General features: G+C 57.6%; 2 protein-coding genes across 2 annotated transcripts; both read right to left on the bottom strand.

The window, feature by feature from the left end:
- Positions 1-289: 289 nt before the first annotated feature.
- Positions 290-2,168, bottom strand: MGAT2 (mannosyl (alpha-1,6-)-glycoprotein beta-1,2-N-acetylglucosaminyltransferase). Its single transcript, XM_027905855.1, has one exon. The coding sequence runs from the start codon at positions 2,150-2,152 to the stop codon at positions 800-802; it is 1,353 nt and encodes a 450-aa protein (XP_027761656.1). The 5' UTR covers positions 2,153-2,168; the 3' UTR covers positions 290-799.
- Positions 2,169-4,360: 2,192 nt separating this feature from the next.
- LRR1 (leucine rich repeat protein 1) lies at positions 4,361-8,471 on the bottom strand. Its single transcript, XM_027905856.1, has 4 exons — positions 8,199-8,471; positions 8,031-8,129; positions 6,635-7,362; positions 4,361-4,693 (listed from the first exon to the last, which is right to left on the bottom strand). The coding sequence occupies exons 1-4, from the start codon at positions 8,391-8,393 to the stop codon at positions 4,441-4,443; spliced, it is 1,275 nt and encodes a 424-aa protein (XP_027761657.1). The 5' UTR covers positions 8,394-8,471; the 3' UTR covers positions 4,361-4,440.
- Between the last annotated feature and the right edge of the window lie 594 nt (positions 8,472-9,065).

The following is a 9,065-nucleotide window of genomic DNA, read 5'->3' as shown; positions in this document are numbered from 1 at the left end:
TTTTACACGGCTAATCTGAAAACAACCTTTTTTTTTTTTTTAAAAATTTTTCTTAATCCAAACAAGAGAAGCGTTGTGCCACCAATCTGCTACTTTTTTTTCTGCCTCAATTAATGAGTATCATTAAAAATGTAATGAAGTTAAATGCACACTTCTAGAAGGGGTCATGGCATGTGCCCAGCCCTCAGGATTAAAGAGGAGAAACTCCCCTCCCACCCCATCCTGACTTTTTAGGAACACGAGATGACATCATCCTTTTGGTGACAATCAAGGACTTCTCTGCGATTACAAAACAACTGACTTTTTATTTCGGCAGAACTAAAAAAATCATATATTTATCTACATTGTAGTAAAAACAATGAATTTATTTTTTCCATCCTTCATATATTTCATCAACACATCATCGCAAACCGAGCCGGGACACGGGGATCGGGCATGAGGTGACCCCGGGTGGGACAGCACACGAGGGCCCCCCGGCGCGGTGTCACGGGCACCACCAGAGCTTCAGCACCAAAAAAGATGCACTTAATAGTGTTCTCCTCCTCCTTCTCCTCCTCCTCCTCCTCCCAGCAAACTCAGCAGCAGGTCACTTTTTGCGTAGGGGCTGCAGCACATCACCCATTTCCAAAACGTGGTTGCCAAACATGAGAGATTACTATTTTGGGACACCTTTAAACAAGAATGTTTATTCATTATTAAAGCAGAAACCAACTCATAAATGCTGTTTATACACGTGCGTGCCTGTAAAAGACACGATGGGACAACTCAAGAAGAAAAGAAGGCTGCAAGAGAAGGATCCTCACTGGAGTCTGCGGTAACTCTTACAGAGTTCGTGGTCCCTGATGTCTCCCCACCCTCCGTTTTTGACGTGAGGGGACAGGGGAGCCATGGAGTACCTTTTACTGACGCTCATCGTCTCGGGAAACAGGTACTGTTGGTTGCTGTTCAAGAGAGAGTCGATTTTGGCACTCTGGGTGGACGGTCTGCAGGATTTCTTGTGGTGCATGCCACAGTCCCCCGTGTGAAAAACCCTGGGGATCTCGGGAACCAGCACTTTCCAGAACTTTGGAAGACAAGAGACAGTCAAGTGCTGCAGAGTCCAGTCCCAGTTGTAGTCATCGTAGGTGCAGAAGGCGTCCGTGCACTCGATGAGCTTCTGGTAGGTGTCTCTGCCGAAGGCCATGCCCATGTTGTGCTCCGTGGACTTCCACGTCTTCATCTCCACCTTGTCGGCGCGGCCGGCGAAGCCGCCCCGCACGGGGCTGTAGGTGCCCAGGGACACCACCTGGCACTCGGGGCACTCGCGCTGGCGCAGGGCCCAGAGCTGCTTGAGGACGTGGTAGAAGTCGGGGGCCAGGTAATGATCCTCCTCCAGGAAGAGCACGGGCCCCGCGTGCTCCCGCAGCGCCCGCACGCGCTCCCACACGAAGTGCAGCTTCCACCACCAGTGGTGCTTGGTCTGCGCGAACCGCGCCTCGCGGTAGTGCCCGAACGAGTCCGGGAACTCGGCGTTGATGCAGCCCAGGCGCAGCGCCGCCGCCTTGCCCACGTCGCGGGGGCAGTCGCGGGGGTCGTGGCCCGGGAACTCGCGCGGGTACAGCTGGATGCTGAACGGGAAGAACACCTGGAGCACGGCGCAGAAGTCCACGCGGGCCGCCAGCCGGTTGAGCTCCTCGGCCCACAGGTCGTGGCTGAGCACCAGCAGCACGTTCTCCACGCCCGCCGCCCGCCGCAGCGACTCGAGCAGCAGCCGCAGGTGCTCGGCGCGGTCGTGCACCTGCACCACGAGCACCAGGTCGGGCCGCGCCGGGAATCGCGCGGCGTTGCGCACCGGCTGGTCGAAGTTGAGGCGGTACACGAGCGAGCGGTAACTCAGCGTCGCGTTGTCGGACAGCACCGCGGGCGCCACCGCGGCGGCAGCAGAGGTGTTGGCGGAGGAGCGGCGCGGCGGCACCGGCGGGGGGGCGGGCTCGCTGACCCGCGGCGGCTCCCCGGTGCTACCGGGACCGCCTCGCTGCTGCTGCTGCTGCTGCTGCTGCTGCTGCTGCCGCCGCCGGCCGCCGCCGCCGCCGGTGCCCCAGAGCGCCAGCGCGCAGAGCGCCAGCGCGGCGGCCAGCAGCAGCACCTTGCGCTTGTAGACGCGCAGCCGCATGTTCCCGGCGGCGGCGGCCCCGCTCCCGCCGCTCCCGCCGCCGCCGCCGCCGCCGCTCCCGCTCCCAGCGCGCGCGCGCCGCCGCCGCCCCGCGCGCACACGTTCCCGCGCGCCGTTGGCCGCCGCCGCGCCCGCCCCCGCCCCGCCATTGGCCGCCGCAGCCGTCAATCAACACGGCGCGAGCTTCCGCCGCGCCGCGCTCCGATTGGGCGGCGCCGGAAAAGGGGGCGGGGCCTGGACCGTGAGGGCGGAGCTGGAGGTGTGAGGGGAGAGAAATCCTGAGGGGTCGGGGGAACAGCGGGAATAACTCTGGAAAAACCGGCCTGCACCCAGACAGGGATACACGAGAGCGAGTCATTCTGTGCGTGGAAAATAACCCAGGAAAAATCGTGCTGGAGTGGCGAGGATAAGGTGAGAAAACGGTTCTAGGAATGAGATAAAATCATTCCGGGGTTCTAAACATAAGATAAAATCACTGTAGAGTTGAAAGAATAAGATTAAAATCCTGGTGGGATCGAAAGAATAAGGTAAAATAATTGTAGGTTTGAAAGATTAAGATAATCGTAGATTTGAAAAGATTAAGAGGAAAAAAAACCATTGTAGCATGACAAGAATTGAGACATTTGCTCCAGGGTTGCAAGATTAATTAATTCTAGAATCGCAAGCGTAAAACGATTCCAGAGCTTTCAAGAGTAACACACAAGAGTAAAATAATTCCAGAATTGCAAGAACAAGGTAAGGAAACCATCCTGGATTGGCAAGAATAATATACAGTAAAATAAAATAACTCTAGAAATGTAAGAACAAGGTGAGAAAATCCCCCTGGGTTGGCAAGAATAATATATAACATAAAACGGAGCGAGGGCAGTGAGCCAGGCCAGTCTGGGGATGACATTCCCTTCAGGGGAGCACAGCTGGCATCCCTGGAGGGTCCCACGGGTGGGTTCCTCCTCTCCCAGCACCCCTGGCTTCCCAGGAGGCTCCAACCCTCTGCACAGACCCCCCACATCTGCAGATGAGATTCCTGAGGAGTCCCACGGGGGGCTGAATTTCTGTGCCTCCTCCACCTTCCTCCTCTTTAATCACGTGCTCCACCTAAAAGGGGCTTTTCCACGTGAGTAATTTCCAGGTTGCTGCGGGCAGAGCTCTCTCCCTTTGCAGCAGCATCAGGGATTAGCTCTGGTTGGCATCTGGTTAGGTGGGAGTGATTCATGGAATCATTAAAATTGGGAAAAACCACTAAGATCACTGACTCCAACCATTCCCCAGCGCTGCCAAGGCCACCACTGCCCCATGGCCCCAAGTGCCACATCCCCAGGGCTCTGAAATCCCTCCAGGGGTGGGGACTCCACCATCTCCCTGATGGAGGCAGCCTGATCCAATGTTGACCACCCTTTCCCCGGAGGAATTTTCCCTGATATCCAATCTAAACCTCCCCTGGCAGGCACTGAACACCACTTCAAAAATAACTGCACCCTGCTCCCTCCAAGCCATCACATATCCCAGGGATGGCTAAAAGCTTCTCGAGGGACTTTTGTTCCAAGCCCAGCCATGGACCAGACATGAAATAAGGGCCTGTGGAAACTCCCAGTTATTTCAGTGACTTCACCAGGGAAATCCCCGGAATAAAAACTCCTTAGAGAAATCACAAACCACAAGTCAATAGAAGGGTTTCAAAATTTAATAAGTCGACACAGTGAAAGAAATTCAAGAACTGTTAGAACAAAAGAGTTAAGGAACAAAGTTTCTGGCACATACTTAGAGGAAAAGACGTTTCTCGTATCACAAAGAGATAAACCCCCCCAAAAAAACCCCATTTGCTCTGGTAAAAAAAAACCAGCAATGCTGGTCCCTGCTGGAAGTGGGAATGTTGTAAGAGAACCTTTTAAAAAAAAAGCAGCACCTGGAATTACGTAACCGGTTTGGGCCGTAATTTCTCCTCCACGTAGAGAGGAGTCGGGAAGAGCCGAGCCCAGCGCCGCAGCCAGCGCTGTCACTGTGCACGGGCAGAGCTCAGGGCATCCCCTGGGGTAAGGCTGGGATAAACTCCCGAGAAGGAACCCCTTACTCCACAGAACTGGGAAAACCGCTGGGACGCTCCGAGCAAAGCCTGGGAACGGGAGGAGGAAAGCAAATGACGCTGCAGGGAGGGAGTGTTGGAGCTCCACATGCCCGGCATTCCCACCGCAAGGACATCCCAGAGGGGAGGGAGAGGCAGGCACAGGGTCCCCTCTCTGCCAGAGGGAGGTCTGATCTCTGCTGGGCACGGCTCTGGCACCCACCAGCGGTCACCTGTTGCTCTGGAGGTGCCTGTCCAGGAACTGGGAATAGCAGTGCAGGGAGCAGAAGTAGCAGAGGACGGGAGCGTCCGTCCCTCCCATGTTGTCCACGAGCACCACGGTGTGAGCCACGTGGTGCAGGTTCATGGTCACCGTGATCTGGATGAAGCTGCTCAGGCAGGCACTTCCACACTGGCAGGTTTTGGCCACTGCCAGATCCTCACACAGGTGGGAAGGAAGGAGGTGGCAGCTGTAAGGGATTCTGTGGAATGAGAGGAGCGGGTGTGAATTCACTGCAAAAGGAACCCGTGTCACTCAAAACCAGCGACAGGCCACAGGCACCAGCTGGGAGAGACGACATTCCGTGAGCACAGACACGGAAAATCTGGGACTTTGGACTGGTTAGGAATTAAATACCGCTTCCCAAGACAGTCACTGAAAACATGCACCCCCTTTACCCACCCCTGAGTGCCAAGAACTGAACTCCCTGGAGACACTGAACAGGGAGACAACAGCCCTCCTGACAGCCTGGGGCACAGCCAGTCAGGGAATTAAAGAGAAGATTAGGAATAATGAGAATTAGGGAATTAAAAGAAGATTAGGAACAATGAGACAACTGGGCACATTCTGTCCTTCCCTCACACCACCCAGGGAGATCACTGAGTTCCACCCCTGGCCTCACACAGCATCCCCACTTTACTCCTCTCTCTCTTCCACAGCGTGGTAGTAACATGAAAAAAACACAACTCAGAGGAAAGAGGAGACAAAATGAGCCTTTTTGCAGCAGGGCTACACTGCAGGCCTTAAAGGAAGGTTCTCCTGACACACAGCTCTCTCCATTTGTTGTGTCAGCAATGACATCCAGAGTCAGGAGCAGGAATTGCTTCTTCCTAAATCCACAGCAGAGCAGGGGGCGAGTTTGGGGTGCAAAGGCAATGATTCTCCTCAAGTATTTTGCCAGGTTCAGCGGGAGTGTGGGTATCAGCAGTGCCCAGCAGGCACTCCAGGCTCAGATCCCACTGACTCACATCCTGCCTACACCTCCACATTCCCAATCCTTTCCCCATACCAGCTAAGACTCCTGAGGGTTTGGTTTTTTTTTTCACCACGTTAATTTCTGGACACCCTTTTTTCCCGTCAGGAAGAACATAATCACAGCTTTGGTACTTTCCCAGAACAAAGACTGGTACTTTCCCAGAACAAAGATTTCCAAACGTTTATTCTGCATCTTCCCTCCTTCTGTTTTGTCCTTTTCTCAAGGTTTTCACAGGAACTGAGCACTAAAACCTGACCAGTGCTGAGGGATTGAATCCTCCAGAAAACCTCTAAAACAGCCTTAACATTTACTTCAAACCCACTGCAGTTTACATAACCTTGGGAAAAAGAGACACATGGGGGTTAATTATAAAATCAGCAAGGTCAGAAGTGGGTGTTTTTGGCCCAGAACATGTGGTGGCTCAGCTCCCTTCAGGGTGTGCCCGTGGATGCCTTTGGTGCAGATTTCTGTGCAATCATCCCGAGTTTGTGGGGCACTCCCCACCCCCAAGGCAGGAGCGGGCACAGGATGGAGATCAGGGACACTTCAAGCCTGTCTCTCACCCTCCTCTGTGCCAAATTCCCGTCTTTGTGCTCCCTTTCCACCCGGAGCAGGGTGGGAGCAGCAGCAGATGGTACCTGAAGGCTCCTGGTATGCCAAGGATCGTGGGTGGAGCTGTGGACGTGGTGTGAGGGAAGAGGAGGGAGCTGATCACAAACAGCAGCCCAGCAGGGTGATATTTATTTGGTGAAATAATAATTTCAGAATTAGCTCAGACCTGGGATTCTCTGAATAAGCCAGAATACCCTCACTCTGACACCAAAGGAAATCAGGAGCTTCAGGAGAACCTCTGGCAGGTTCTTCTGCAGCAGAAGTGGGTCAGGGCTGGAGAACCGATTCTCTTCCCCAAAGCTGGCCAAAAATATTCTGTTTATCCCCCCTCTAGTGGGGTAAAAGCATTTCAACCCCTAGCTTTGCCTGAATGCTTCCAAAGCACCAACTTCCTGCCTTGCCCTGACGATTTCCCGAGTGGAATTCGGAGGAATTCGAACCTTGTGAATTGTAACAGGTGATGAGCAGCAGGCACGGAGGGGAAAAGGAACAGCCGAGCGAGGAAAGGTGGGAGTGGCCAGGAGGGAAGGGAGCAGGGCGGGGTGTGCCCCTCACCTGTGATTGACGGTGGCTCTGGCGGCACACTCCAACAAAGTCAGCGGGATTTTCAGCTGGATGTTGGGCGCCAGCGGGTTGGGCTGCTCGAAAGGGTTCCCGAAGAGGTCCAGGCTGTCCAGGCAGAGCCTCCTGAAGTCGCAGGGCAGGAAGGGCAGGCGGTTGCGCGCGGCCGACAGGAAGCGCAGGCGGCCGAGCTGCCCCACCCTGCAGGGCAGCCGCTCCAGCTCGTTGTCGTCCAGCTTGAGGCTGAGCAGCCCCCGCAGCTCGCACAGCTCCAGCGGCAGCGCCCGCAGCCGGTTCTGGCTCAGGTCCAGGCTCTGCAGGGATCTCTGCAGGCCGGAGCGGCACAGGGCCCCGCCGAAGGACTCCAGGTGGTTGTCGTGCAGGTCCAGCTCCTGCAGGCACGCCAGGTCCCCCAGGGTCGCCGGCAGCTGCTTGATGTGGTTGTGGCTCAGGTCCAGCTTCCGCAGCTTCCTCAGGCACAGCACGCGCGTGTCCACCCGGGCCAGCTTGCAGTAGGAGGTCTGCAGGTGCTCCAGGGAGTGAGGGAAGCCCTTGGTGAGGGGATAGTCCCTCCTGGAAGTTATGATCATTTTCGTCTTGGGTTTCTCCACTTCCGAGTTCTTTGCCGGGACCAGGGTGGAGAGAGGCAGAGCTCCGGCGTCGCTGCCTTGGTGAGCCAGTCTCAGGGCTGCCAGGAAAGTCTTCAAATCGCTGGCATTTGCCTGCAGGACAACACAGAGGGGCAGGGACAAGCTCATTATCCCCCGGCTGGTTTGTTCCTGACACTTCCCTGTGTGCATCAGGAGCTGCTAACTCAGCTGGGCAGTGGAAGGGGACAGGGAGGGAACAGCCCTGTTTACAGAGTTTAAGAACAAGCATGACCTCTTGGAATAATCCAGATCAAACTGTGCTGCAGCACCCGGGACAGGGACAAAGCACTGAATTCACAGCTGAAAATAAAGCACTGAAAAAAGACCCGACTCGCTGGGATCACCCTAAAATGCAACAGGATACAGGGACAGTTGTGAGCACACACAGGGGGAATTCAGAGCACTAAAAGCTGAGAGCATGTCTAGAAGTAGCTAGGAAGGAAAAGGATGGAAGCTGGGGTTAAATCCAACAAAAGGAAGGTGGAAGGCTTCAGGGCAGGTTAAATCAGTGCTTCTGGCCACACACAGCTCTGGCTGGGCCAGCAGGGAAATTATTTATAAATAACTGACTCCGAGCCCCGTCCAACCTGGCCTTGGACACTTCCAGGGATCCAGGGGCAGCCACCTGGGCTAGTGGAAGGTGTCCCTGCCCATGGCAGGGGGGGAAGGAGGTGGGATTTAATATCCCTCGCCGTCCCGCGGTGCCAGAGCCCCCCGGGTCTCCCCGGTCCCGCACGCACCTTGCTGAGGCGCAGATCCACCGCGGGCTCCCGCAGCCGCACCGTGGCCTTTCCCTGCTCCACGAACCTCGTGAAGAGCCGCTCCACGTTCTGCTGCACCTGCGGGCACAGCCGGTCAGCGCCCGCCCCGGGCACTCCCCGCGCCCCGCCCGGCCCCGCCGTGCCCACCTTGTAGCGGGCCCCGGAGCGGTCCCGCGCCGTGCACACCATCAGGTAAACACCGCCACCGGCACCGCCACCGGCACCGCCACCGCCCGGCGGCCGCCCCAGCGACACCAGCGCCCGCGCCGCGCGGCCGCGGCCCTGCAGTCCGCAGCTGGGCAGCAGCTGGCTCAGCACCTCCACCTCGCACTGCAGCCGCATCCCCGGCCCCGATCCCGGCCCTGATCCCGGCCCCGATCCCGATCCTGGTCCCGGCACCGCCACCGGCCCGCGCACGGCGGGCGGAGCCGCGGGGCCCTCCCGCGCTCTCCGCGCACAGCTGCCCGCCGCGCTGCCTGCCCGCCCGCCGGGATGCCGCCCGCCCGCCCGGCGCGGTGTGTGCCCGCCGGGATCGCCGTCCCGCTCCCGCTGAGGGGCCAGGGACACTCGGCGGGGGGGGCGGGCGGGCCGGCGGGGCGGGAGGGAAGAGCGGCGGCAGCGGCGGCACCGGCAGCGCAGGGACCGACCGACCGACCGCGGGGCCCTGGGCCCGGAGCCCTCAGCGCGGGGCGATGGCGCCCCCTGCCGGGGGCGGGTGGCACGGGTTGGCGGGAACGGTCCGGGGAGGGGAGAGGGAGGGGACGGGACACTGCGGGGGTGAGGGAATACGGGGGTGTGAGGGGTGAGAGGGGATATAATAGGTTTGTGACAGGCAGAGGTTATGAGGGAACACGGGGGTGAGGGGAAATGGGTGGTGTGAGGGGATATGGGGGGTGTGAAGGAATATAGGGGGTGTGAGGGGACAGGGGTTTTAGGGGGCACGGGGGAGCTGAGGGATAGTGGGTGTGCTGACAGCTCAGGTTTGGCAGGAGGAAGCGGCGGGAGCGGTGTCGG

Source organism: Empidonax traillii, unplaced genomic scaffold (genome assembly GCF_003031625.1).
Source record: "Empidonax traillii isolate 1590-97213 ecotype Southwest subspecies unplaced genomic scaffold, ASM303162v1 scaffold1215:size260562, whole genome shotgun sequence".
Classification (NCBI taxonomy): domain Eukaryota; kingdom Metazoa; phylum Chordata; class Aves; order Passeriformes; family Tyrannidae; genus Empidonax; species Empidonax traillii.
The sequence above is the reverse complement of the archived record's forward strand: the minus strand, read 5'-3'. Positions and strand labels throughout refer to the sequence as shown.

What these genes read in the sequence shown, in the direction of transcription:
- MGAT2 (XM_027905855.1), bottom strand. Translation starts at nt 2,152, where the DNA reads ATGCGGCTGCGCGTCTACAAGCGCAAGGTGCTGCTGCTGGCCGCCGCG.
- LRR1 (XM_027905856.1), bottom strand. Translation starts at nt 8,393, where the DNA reads ATGCGGCTGCAGTGCGAGGTGGAGGTGCTGAGCCAGCTGCTGCCCAGC. An exon ending in GCTCCGGGGCCCGCTACAAG is followed by an intron (nt 8,130 to 8,198) that starts GTGGGCACGGCG and finishes CTGTGCCCGCAG; the next exon opens with GTGCAGCAGAACGTGGAGCG. An exon ending in TGGATCTGCGCCTCAGCAAG is followed by an intron (nt 7,363 to 8,030) that starts GTGCGTGCGGGA and finishes GTTGTCCTGCAG; the next exon opens with GCAAATGCCAGCGATTTGAA.